Source organism: Oncorhynchus nerka, linkage group LG22 (genome assembly GCF_034236695.1).
Source record: "Oncorhynchus nerka isolate Pitt River linkage group LG22, Oner_Uvic_2.0, whole genome shotgun sequence".
Taxonomy (NCBI): Eukaryota; Metazoa; Chordata; class Actinopteri; order Salmoniformes; family Salmonidae; genus Oncorhynchus; species Oncorhynchus nerka.
Window position 1 is genome coordinate 96,842,522 of NC_088417.1, and position 12,323 is coordinate 96,854,844.

At 44.5% G+C, this 12,323-nt stretch overlaps 1 protein-coding gene across 1 annotated transcript in view; it reads right to left on the minus strand.

The window, feature by feature from the left end:
* Positions 1-278: 278 nt before the first annotated feature.
* Positions 279-12,323, minus strand: part of LOC115106038 (lysosome membrane protein 2-like) — a 53,014-nt gene continuing 40,969 nt past the window's right edge. Inside the window, exons 8-12 of the mRNA XM_029628636.2 lie at positions 9,318-9,436; positions 8,584-8,657; positions 8,158-8,209; positions 7,883-8,035; positions 279-1,085 (exon numbers count right to left, since the gene is read on the minus strand). Of these exons, the coding sequence (XP_029484496.2) occupies positions 978-1,085; positions 7,883-8,035; positions 8,158-8,209; positions 8,584-8,657; positions 9,318-9,436 (506 nt within the window). The 3' untranslated portion in view covers positions 279-977. The remainder of the gene's footprint in view (positions 1,086-7,882; positions 8,036-8,157; positions 8,210-8,583; positions 8,658-9,317; positions 9,437-12,323) is intronic.

Genomic DNA, 12,323 nt, shown 5'->3' on the forward strand with positions numbered 1-12,323 from the left:
ACAGGGACTTTGGGAAGATTAGCCCCATTTTGTGGGTTAACAGGGAAGATTAGCCCCATTTTGTGGGTTAACAGGGACTTTGGGAAGATTAGCCCCATTTTGAGGGTTAACAGGGACTTCGGGAAGATGAGCCCCATTTTGTGGGTTAACAGTGACTTCGGGAAGATGAGCCCCATTTTGTGGGTTAACAGGGACTTCGGGAAGATGAGCCCCATTTTGTGGGTTAACAGGGACTTCGGGAAGATGAGCCCCATTTTGTGGGTTAACAGAGACTGAGCCCCATTTTGTGGGTTAACAGAGACTTCGGGAAGATGAGCCCCATTTTGTGGGTTAACAGGGACTTCGGGAAGATTAGCCCCATTTTGTGGGTTAACAGGGAAGATTAGCCCCATTTTGTGGGTTAACAGGGACTTCGGGAAGATGAGCCCCATTTTGTGGGTTAACAGGGACTTCGGGAAGATTAGCCCCATTTTGTGGGTTAACAGGGACTTCGGGAAAATTAGCCCCATTTTGTGGGTTAACGGGGACTTTGGGAAGATTAGCCCCATTTTGTGGGTTAACAGGGACTTCGGGAAGATGAGCCCCATTTTGTGGGTTAACAGGGACTTCGGGAAGATTAGCCCCATTTTGTGGGTTGAACCAGATCCAAATAAACAAAGTAACAAAACAAAAAACGAAGACATATCAAAGTAGTCTAACTAGTGCCACAATGATTTACAACGATCCAGCCCTGAATAGCAACTCACACTGATATATATGATATACAGATGTAGGATCGTAATTTGATCACTCTTTTGTTTCTGAGAATTGCAAACTTGCAGTGTTTTTGACTTTTAAAAACCCTACAAAAATGTCCATTAATTATAATCCACATAATTCACATTTCCTGTTGCAGCAGGATTATTTTACTGCTGTAGCAAACTGGTTCATATTAAGATCCTACATCTGTCTCTCCATAAACCCTCCCCATTCCCTCCTCAAGACTTGTCAATAACGGGAGTCAAGGCAACGTAGCTGCTGCCATTTTTTTCGTCACCCTCCTTGTTGCTCACGGGGGAATAAGATGTGTCTTCCTTTGTTGACTTCTATAGATGAAGACAGCGGAGGGATGGAGAGAATGGAGGATGGAGTAGAGAGCAAGAGTGGAGTGAGAGAAAGAGAGTAGAATTGGAGAGAGAGAGAAGGTGGAGTGAGAGAGCGAGAGAGGAGAGAGTGGAGAGAGAGAGTGGAGGGAGAGAGAGAGATAGTGGAGGAAGAGAGAGTGGAGGGACAGAGAGAGTGGAGAGAGAAGAGAGAGTGGAGGGAGGGAGGGAGGGAGGGAGGGAGGGAGGGGGAGGGGAGGGAGAGGTGAGAGATAGTGGAGGGAAGGAAGTGGAGGGAGAGTAGAGAGAGAGGGAGGAACAGTGGAGAGGGAGTGAGAGTGAGAGAGAGATGATGGAGTGGAGGGAGGGATGGAGACAGTGGAGGGAGAGAGGGATGGAGACAGTGGAGGGAGAGAGGGATGGAGACAGTGGAGGGAGAGAGGTAGAGACAGTGGAGGGGGAGACAGTGGAGGGGAGATGGAGACAGTGGAGGGAGAGAGTGGACAGTGGAGGGAGGGAGGGATGGAGACAGTGGAGGGAGGGAGGGTGGAGACAGTTGAGGGAGAGAGGATAGAGACAGTGAGGGAGGGAGACAGTGGAGAGGATAGAACCAGTGAGAGTGGAGGGAGGGGATAGAGACAGTGGAGGGAGAGAGGGTGGATGGAGAGAGGGATGGAGACAGTGGAGGGAGAGAGGGATGGAGACAGTGGAGGGAGAGAGGGATGGAGACAGTGGAGGGAGGGAGGGATGGAGATGGAGGGATGGAGACAGTGGAGGGGAGACAGTGGAGGGAGGGGATAGAGACAGTGGAGGGAGAGAGGGATGGAGACAGTGAGAGGGATGGAGAGAGGGATAGAGACAGTGGAGGGAGGAGGGAGGGATGGAGGGACAGTGGAGTGGAGGGAGGGAGGGATGGAGACAGTGGATGGGAGGGAGGGATGGAGACAGTTGAGGGAGAGAGGGATAGAGAGAGGGAGGGAGACAGTGCAGTGGAGGGAGGGAGACAGTGGATGGAGAGAGGGATAGAGACAGTGGAGGGAGAGAGGGATGGAGAGAGTGGAGGGAGAGAGGGATAGAGACAGTGGAGGGAGAGAGGGATGGAGACAGTGGAGGGAGAGAGGGATGGAGACAGTGGAGGGAGAGAGGGATGGAGACAGTGGAGGGAGAGAGGGATGGAGACAGTGGAGGGAGAGAGGGATAGAGACAGTGGAGGGGGAGGGAGGGATGGAGACAGTGGAGGGATGGAGACAGTTGAGGGAGAGAGGGATAGAGACAGTGGAGGGAGGGAGACAGTGGATGGAGAGAGGGATGGAGACAGTGGAGGGAGAGAGGGATGGAGACAGTGGAGGGAGAGAGGGATGGGAGAGGGATAGAGACAGTGGAGGGAGAGAGGGAGAGAGGATGGAGACAGTGGAGGGAGGGAGGGATGGAGACAGTGGAGGGAGGGAGGGATGGAGACAGTGGATGGGACAGGGAGGATGGAGACAGTGGAGTGGTTAGGTCATCATGGGATGGAGACAGTTGAGGGATGTTAGAGAACAGTGGTCTTCAGGACTAGGCTTAAAGAATACATTAAACTTAATTCTGAACAGAAACACAAAGGAAGTCTTGCATACCGGACTGTTAGAATGGGTTCAAATGCACTTGTTAATACAGTCACTATATCATGGATAGAGACAGTGGATTTGGTTTAATGAGATGCAGGGACCTTTATAAAAAAAAAAAAAATGGAAAGAGTTAACAACTGGTCAGAAAGAGAACAGTAAAGAACATCATGTTGCCGCATCATGTTGTCATCATGTTGTCTTCATGATGTCATCATGTTGTCTTCATGTTGTCTTCATGTTGTCATCATGTTGTCATCATGTTGTCATCATGTTGTCTTCATGTTGTCATCATGGATGGTCATCATGTTGTCACATGTTGTGGAGTCTTCATGTTGATGTTGATGATGTCATCATGTTGATGGAGTCATCATGTTGTGTTGTCTTCATGTTGTCTTCATGTTGTGATCATGAGATCATGGATGGAGACAGTCATCATGCTGATGTTGTCTTCATGTTGTCATCATGTTGTCTTCATGGAGGGTTGTCATCATGTTGTCATCATGTTGATGTTGGGATAGATGTTGTCATCAGTGTTGTCATCATGTTGTGTTGAGCCATCATGTTGATGTTGGTTGATGTTGTCATCATGTTGTGTTGACAGCCATCATGGCCATCATGTTGTCATCATGGATGTTGTCTTCAGTCATCATGTTGTCTTCATGGATGGATGTTGATCAGTGGATGTTGTCATCATGGTCTTCATGTTGATGTTGTCATCATGTTGTCATCATGTTGTCATCATGTTGTCATCATGTTGTCATCATGTTGTCATCATGTTGTCATCATGTTGTCATCATGTTGTCATCATGTTGTCATCATGTTGTCATCATGTTGTCTTCATGTTGTCATCATGTTGTCTTCATGTTGTCATCATGTTGTCATCATGTTGATGGAGACAGTGGATGTCGCCTTCATGTCGATGAGATGTCGCCTTATGGATGTCGCCTTTAGAGACAGTGGAGGGTCTTCAGTCATCAGATGTTGTCATCATGGATGGAGACATGTTGTGGATGGAGTCACAGTGGATGTTGTCTTCATGTTGTCTTCAGTCATCATGTTGTCATCATGTTGTCATCATGGATAGAGTCACAGTGGAGGGAGAGATGTTGGGATGGAGACAGTGGAGGACAAGGGTGGTGTGTTTGGTTTTTTGAGTCTAGGGATGGAGATTTTTGGGTGAAGAATCATTTCAAACTTTTTAACAAATCAAAAACTGAAAAACAAAATTATTCAGCCCCTTTACTTTCAGTGCAGCAAACTCTCTCCAGAAGTTCAGTGAGGATCTTTGAATGATCCAATGTTGACCTAAATGACTAATGATGATAAATACAATCCACCTGTGTGTAATCAAGTCTCCGTATAAATGCACCTGCACTGTGATAGACTCAGAGGTCCGTTAAGAGCGCAGAGAGCATCATGAAGAACAAGGAACACACCAGGCAGGTCCGAGATACTGTCGTGAAGAAGTTTAAAGCCGGATTTAGATACAAAAAGATTTCCCAAGCTTTAAACATCCCAAGGAGCACTGTGCAAGCGATAATATTGAAATTGAAGGAGTATCAGACCACTGCAAATCTACCAAGACCTGGCCGTCCCTCTAAACTTTCAGCTCATACAAGAAGACTGATCAGAGATGCAGCCAAGAGGCCCATGATCACTCTGGATGAACTGCAGAGATCTACAGCTGAGGTGGGAGACTCTGTCCATAGGACAACAATCAGTCGTATATTGCACAAATCTGGCCTTTATGGAAGAGTGGCAAGAAGAAAGCCATTTCTTAAAGATATCCATAAAAAGTGTCGTTTAAAGTTTGCCACAAGCCACCTGGGAGACACACCAAACATGTGGAAGAAGGTGGATGAAACCAAAATTGAACTTTTGGCAACAATGCAAAACGGAGCAACACAGCTCATCACTGTCAAACATGGTGGCAGCATCATGGTTTGGGGCTTTTCTTCAGCAGGGACAGGGAAGATGGTTAAAATTGATGGGAAGATAGATGGACAAAGTACAGGAGAAGAAAGATGGATGCAAAAGACCTGAGACTGGGTAGAGGTCTTCCAACAAGACAATGATCCAAAACATAAAGCAAAATCTGGAGTTCAAAAATAAACATATCCAGGTGTTAGAATGGCCAAGTCAAAGTCCAGACCTGAATCCAATCGAGAATCTGTAGAAAGAACTGAAAACTGCTGTTCACAAATGGAGGAGAGTTTTGCAGGGATATGGGAAAAAGACAGTGCAAAACTGATAGAGAGTGACTTACAGCTGGAGCAAAAGGAGACAAAGTGGGGCTGATTTTGCACGCCCAATTTTTCAGTTTTTGTTTGTTAAAAAAGTTTGAAATATCCAATAAATGGATCCACTTCATGATTGTGTCCCACTTGTGTTGATTCTTCACAAAAAAATACAGTTTTATATCTTTATGTTTGAAGGAGGGAGACAGATGGGAGAGAGGTCGAGAGTGGTTAGTTATAGTACCAATCTAGCGAACAAAACATTGAACTATTGTCTAGGGGTTTATATATGTCTAGGGGTTTATATATGTCTAGGGGGGTTTTCTAGTCTAGGGGTTTTCTAGTCTAGGGGTTTATATATGTCTAGGGGTTTTTGTATTGTCTAGGGGGTTTTGTATTGTCTAGGGGTTTATATATGTCTAGGGGTTTATATATGTCTAGGGGTTTATATATGTCTAGGGGATTATATATGTCTAGGGGTTTATATATGTCTAGGGGGTTTATATATGTCTAGGGGTTTATATATGTCTAGGGGTTTATATATGTCTAGGGGGTTTATATATGTCTAGGGGTTTATATATGTCTAGGGGTTTATATATGTCTAGGGGGTTTATATATGTCTAGGGGTTTATATATGTCTAGGGGTTTATATATGTCTAGGGGTTTATTATATATGTCTAGGGGTTTATATATGTCTAGGGATTTTCTAGTCTAGGGGTTTATATATGTCTAGGGGTTTATATATGTCTAGGGGTTTATATATGTCTAGGGGTTTATATATGTCTAGGGGTTTATTATATATGTCTAGGGGTTTATATATGTCTAGGGATTTATATATGTCTAGGGATTTTCTAGTCTAGGGGTTTATATATGTCTAGGGGTTTATATATGTCTAGGGGTTTATATATGTCTAGGGGTTTATTATATATGTCTAGGGGTTTATATATGTCTAGGGGGTTTTCTAGTCTAGGGGTTTATATATGTCTAGGGGTTTTTGTATTGTCTAGGGGTTTATATATGTCTAGGGGTTTATATATGTCTAGGGGTTTATATATGTCTAGGGGATTATATATGTCTAGGGGTTTTCAAGTCTAGGTGTTTATATATGTCTATGGTTGCCTAGATTGGTTCTCAATCAGAGGCAGCTGTTTATCGTTGTCTCTGATTGGGAACCATATTTAGGTAGCCATATTCCTTGGGTATTTTGTGGGTTAGTGTCTATGTAAAGTTGCCTGTGTCAGCACCAGTGTTTATAGCGTCACGGTCTGTTTGTTTCATTCATTCTTCCTTTAATAAAGAGGAAATTATTCTCATCACGCTGAGCCTTGGTCTCCTCGTTACAACGAACGCATGTTGAGAGAAGAAGTGTCTTGTGACCAACCAAACCACAGCCTTAAGTTCTACAGTATTCTCTATTCTTCTGTGTCTCCTCATAGAAAAAGATATAGGAACACTGGAATGGACATCGGGTAACCTAGTAACAGCCATCTTTTAGGGTTCATAACCTAGCCTCTCGTCTTTTAATAGGATCTCTATAAATTTAGTTGGCGTACCTATTCTGTCTACAACATGACTTTCACGTTCCCCATTTGTGACATTTCTTGCTGCCATTTTAAAGTACTTTATAGTTGAGGGCCAGGCCAGGACTTATTCTTGACTTGAACAGGAACCGCTCTGGGCTCTAACTATAGTTTATTGAAAAAGAGAAAAACAGTGTTGTCCTGCTCCTCCCTGACACAGGCCCTCAACACTCTATCTTCCCAGAGAAACACAGTGTTGTCCTGCTCCTCCCTGACACAGGCCCTCAACACACTATCTTCCCAGAGAAACACAGGTCAGTATCCTGGGGAGGTCTAATCCACTGCCAACAGAATATATCTGCCTGTGTGAGCGTGGGTTTGATTAAGACCCACTGTTATTCTAACACACCCGCTCCCCTCCCTGCCGAACTTTCCCACCAGTCTTTCACTGTTCTATATAAAAAAAATATATATATATACAAAAGCAAGGGGAACTAAGAAAAGGGGTGGCAGGTAGTCTAGTGGTTAGAGTGTAGAGGCGGCAGGTAGTCTAGTGGTTAGAGTGTAGAGGCGGCAGGTAGTCTAGTGGTTAGAGTGTAGAGGCGGCAGGTAGTCTAGTGGTTAGAGTGTAGAGGAGGCAGGTAGCCTAGTGGTTAGAGTGTAGAGGCGGCAGGTAGTCTAGTGGTTAGAGTGTAGAGGCAGCAGGTAGTCTAGTGGTTAGAGTGTAGAGGAGGCAGGTAGTCTAGTGGTTAGAGTGTAGAGGAGGCAGGTAGCCTAGTGGTTAGAGTGTAGAGGAGGCAGGTAGTCTAGTGGTTAGAGTGTAGAGGCGGCAGGTAGTCTAGTGGTTAGAGTGTAGAGGCGGCAGGTAGTCTAGTGGTTAGAGTGTAGAGGCGGCAGGTAGTCTAGTGGTTAGAGTGTAGAGGCGGCAGGTAGCCTAGTGGTTAGAGTGTAGAGGCGGCAGGTAGCCTAGTGGTTAGAGTGTAGAGGCGGCAGGTAGCCTAGTGGTTAGAGTGTAGAGGCGGCAGGTAGCCTAGTGGTTAGAGTGTGTAGAGGCGGCAGGTACCTTAGTGGTTAGAGTGTAGAGGCGGCAGGTAGCCTAGTGGTTGGAGTGTAGTGGTGGCAGGTAGCCTAGTGGTTAGAGTGTAGAGGCGGCAGGTAGCCTAGTGGTTAGAGTATAGAGGCTGCAGGTAGCCTAGTGGTTAGAGTGTAGAGGCGGCAGGTAGTCTAGTGGTTAGCGTGTAGGACCAGTAACCGAAAGGTTGCTAAGATCGAATCCCAGAGCTGACAAGGTACAAATCTGTCATTCTGCCCCCTGAACAAGGCAGTTAACCCACTGTTCCTAGGCTGTAATTGAAAATAAGAATTTGTTCTTAACTGACTTGCCTAGTTAAATAAAGGTCAAATAAAAACGGGAAGAAACATGGTCGTGGTCAAACCTTCTGTTTGTATTCGCAGACGATGAGGCCGATGAACACCGGCAGCAGGATGGCCCCCAGACCAACCAGGACGAGAGGGGAGTTGGACACCAGCATCACCATCAGCAACAGTTTGTGGAGCTTCGCCGCCGACACGTCGTCAATCACTACCGTCTGAACAAAACACTTAATGCGATTAACACTCGGATTTAAATGAACATTTTCTGAATTGAAATGTCATATTCTACAAAAGTTGTGTATTTTCGTGGAGTCAAATGAAATGGTGATTATCTCACCTCATTGATAAACATGACAGGGAAGATGGTCTCGTTCAGGGATTTGGTTTTCCTGTGAAGGAAAATAGATAGTAAGAAAATCCTTAAACAATGGAAGGTAATAATATAGATATCATAAAGATTATGAGCTTTATTATTGATACTTGAACTTGGGTGTTGGTTGTGAGACAGAAATCATTAAACAAAAGAAGGAAATAATTCAGAAACGGAAACAATATGTCTTTAGCTAGCTGAACTTGAGTGGTGGTTGTGAGATGGAAATCATTCAGAAACAGAAACTATATGTCTTTAGCTAGCTGGACTTGAGTGGTGGTTGTGAGACGGAAATCATTCAGAAACCATAGACTGTATGTCTTTAGCTAGCTGGACTTGAGTGGTGGTTGTGAGATGGAAATCATTCAGAAACCATAGACTGTATATACTCACGGAAAGCCACCGATTCTGTTGATGAGGATGTTGATCTGAGCTCTCTTACTGGCCCGGATAGGAACACCAGTGGTCTGGAAGTGTAGATCAACACAGGCACAGTTTTGATGAGCAATGTGAACTGCAGGTGTAACGCTCAATGTACTGGATATTTGATTCATGTCTAGGTTAAACATCTATAATTATAACCTGGTAATGTCTAGGTTAAACATCTATAACTATAACCTGGTAACGTCTAGGTTAAACATCAATAATTATAACCTGGTAATGTCTAGGTTAAACATCAATAATTATAACCTGGTAATGTCTAGGTTAAACATCAATAATTATAACCTGGTAATGTCTAGGTTAAACATCTATAACTATAACCTGGTAACGTCTAGGTTAAACATCAATAATTATAACCTGGTAATGTCTAGGTTAAACATCAATAATTATAACCTGGTAATGTCTAGGTTAAACATCTATAACTATAACCTGGTAACGTCTAGGTTAAACATCAATAATTATAACCTGGTAATGTCTAGGTTAAACATCTATAACTATAACCTGGTAACGTCTAGGTTAAACATCAATAATTATAACCTGGTAATTATAATTATAATCCTTCGCAGTTGGTGCAATTCCCAATTACACAAATGTAACACTATTGGAATATTAAAGTGGATGATCTATTGGATGATCTAGTGGATGATCTATTGGACCGGAGAAGTGAACACTAGAGGGTAGTGTACCGGGTTCAGGTCCAGGTAGGTCTGGTGATGCTCTCTGACAGGATCCAGTCCTTCAATGGCGTTAGAGTACTTCTCATCTCCCAGGTAGAAATGAGGAAAGGACGTCACGACTGGAGCACCTGGAGAGACAGGGAGGAGAAGTTAATGTGACTGGAACTCTGTGAAGACGGGGAAAGACGAGAGGCTAAGGGATGTGAACTCTGTTCAAAGCTAAGAGAAGAAGAAATGGAATGTGATTGGATAATCTTGTTTGCAATATATGATCTGAGTATGTCAAATGTGAACGGGCAGAAACAGAAAGGAACAACCCCTTGAGGATTAGCTAATACTACAAGAACACACAGGTGACTCCTGGGTAGTTCTCAGCAAATGGTAGAACACTATAATCACAGCAGTGTTGATTCACTAGAGGTACTCACAGCAGTGTTGATTCACTAGAGGTACTCACAGCAGTGTTGATTCACTAGAGGTACTCACAGCAGTGTTGATTCACTAGAGGTACCCACAACAGTGTTGATTCACTAGAGGTACTCACAACAGTGTTGATTCACTAGAGGTACTCACAGTAGTGTTGATTCACTAGAGGCACCCACAGCAGTGTTGATTCACTAGAGGTACCCTCAGCCGTGTTGATTCACTAGAGGTACTCACAGTAGTGTTGATTCACTAGAGGTACTCACAGCAGTGTTGCTTCACTAGAGGTACTCACAGCAATGTTGATTCACTAGATGTACCCACAACAGTGTTGATTCACTAGAGGTACTCACAGCAGTGTTGATTCACTAGAGGTACCCACAACAGTGTTGATTCACTAGAGGTACTCACAACAGTGTTGATTCACTAGAGGTACTCACAGTAGTGTTGATTCACTAGAGGTACTCACAGCAGTGTTGATTCACTAGAGGTACTCACAGCAGTGTTGATTCACTAGAGGTACTCACAGCAGTGTTGATTCACTAGAGGTACCCACAGCAGTGTTGATTCACTAGAGGTACTCACAGTAGTGTTGATTCACTAAAGGTACTCACAGCAGTGTTGATTCACTAGAGGTACTCACAGGAGTGTTGAGTCACTCGAGGTACTCACAGTAGTGTTGATTCACAAGAGGTACCCACAACAGTGTTGATTCACTAGAGGTACTCACAGTAGTGTTGATTCACTAGAGTTACCCACAACAGTGTGGCTTCACTAGAGGTACTCACAGCAATGTTGATTCACTAGAGGTACCCACAGCAGTGTTGATTCACTAGTGGTACTCGCAGCAGTGTTGATTCACTAGAGGTACCCACAACAGTGTGGCTTCACTAGAGGTACTAACAACAATGTTGATTCACTAGAGGTAACCACAGCAGTGCTGATTCACTAGAGGTACCCACAACAGTGTTGATTCACTAGAGGTACTCACAGTAGTGTTGATTCACTAGAGGTACCCACAGCAGTGTTGATTCACTAGAGGTACTCACAGCAGTGTTGATTCACTAGAGGTACCCGCAGTAGTGTTGATTCACTAGAGTTACCCACAACAGTGTGGCTTCACTAGAGGTACTCACAGCAATGTTGATTCACTAGAGGTACCCACAGCAGTGTTGATTCACTAGTGGTACTCGCAGCAGTGTTGATTCACTAGAGGTACCCACAACAGTGTGGCTTCACTAGAGGTACTAACAACAATGTTGATTCACTAGAGGTACCCACAGCAGTGTTAATTCTCTAGAGGTACTCACAGCAGTGCTGATTCACTAGAGGTACCCACAACAGTGTTGATTCACTAGAGGTACTCACAGCAGTGTTGATTCACTAGAGGTACTCACAGCAGTGTTGATTCATTAGAGATACCCACAGCAGTGTTGATTCACTAGAGGTGAAGGATTGATTGAATATGTCTGTAAACACACCAGCCAGCTGGTCTGCGCATGCTCTGAGGACGCGGCTGGGGATGCCGTCTGGGCCTGCAGCCTTGCGAGGGTTAACACGTTTAAATGTGAAGGACAGCCCGCAGGTTTTGGTAGCGGGCCGTGTCAGTGGCACTGTATTGTCCTCAAAGCCAGCAAAGAAGTTGTTTAGTCTGTCTGGGAGCGGAACATCCTGGTCCGCGACGGGGCTGGTTTTCTTTTTGTAATCCGTGATTGACTGTAGACCCTGCCACATACCTCTTGTGTCTGAGCCATTGAATTGCGACTCTACTTTGTCTCTATACTGACGCTTAGCTTGTTTGATTGCTTTGTGGAGGGAATGGCTACACTGTTTGTATTCGGTCATGTTTCCGGTCACCTTGCCCAGGTTAAAAGCAGTGGTTCGCGCTTTCAGTTTCGTGTGAATGCTGCCATCAATCCACGGTTTCTGGTTTTGAAATGTTTTAATCGTTGCTGTGGGTACGACATCGCTGATACACTTGCTAATAAACTCGCTCACCGAATCAGCGTATTTGTCAATGTTGTTGTTTGACGCGGTGCGGAACATATCCCAATCCACGTGATCGAAGCAATCTTGAAGCGTGGAATCAGATTGGTCAGACCAGCGTTGAACAGACCTGAGCGCGCGAGCTTCCTGTTTTAGTCTCTGTCTATAGGCTGGGAGCAACAAAATGGAGTCATGGCAGCTTTTCCAAAAAGAGGGCGGGGGAGGGCCTTATATGCGTCGTGGAAGTTAGAATAACAATGATCCAGGGTTTTACCAGCCCTGGCAGCACAATCAATATGCTGATAGAATTTAGGGAGTCTTGTTTTCAGATTAGCCTTGTTAAAATCCCCAGCTACAAGCCTCAGGATATGTGGATTCCAGTTTACATAGAGTCAAATAAAGTTCGTTCAGGGCCGTCGATATGTCTGCTTGGGGGAGAATATATGCGGCTATGATTATAATCGAAGAGAATTCTCTTGGTAGATAATGCAGTTAGCATTTGATTGCATTTGATTGAAGTCAGGTGAACAGAAGGACTTGAGTTCCTGTGTGTTGTTATGATCACACCACGTCTCGTTAATCATAAGGCATACACCCCCGTCCCTC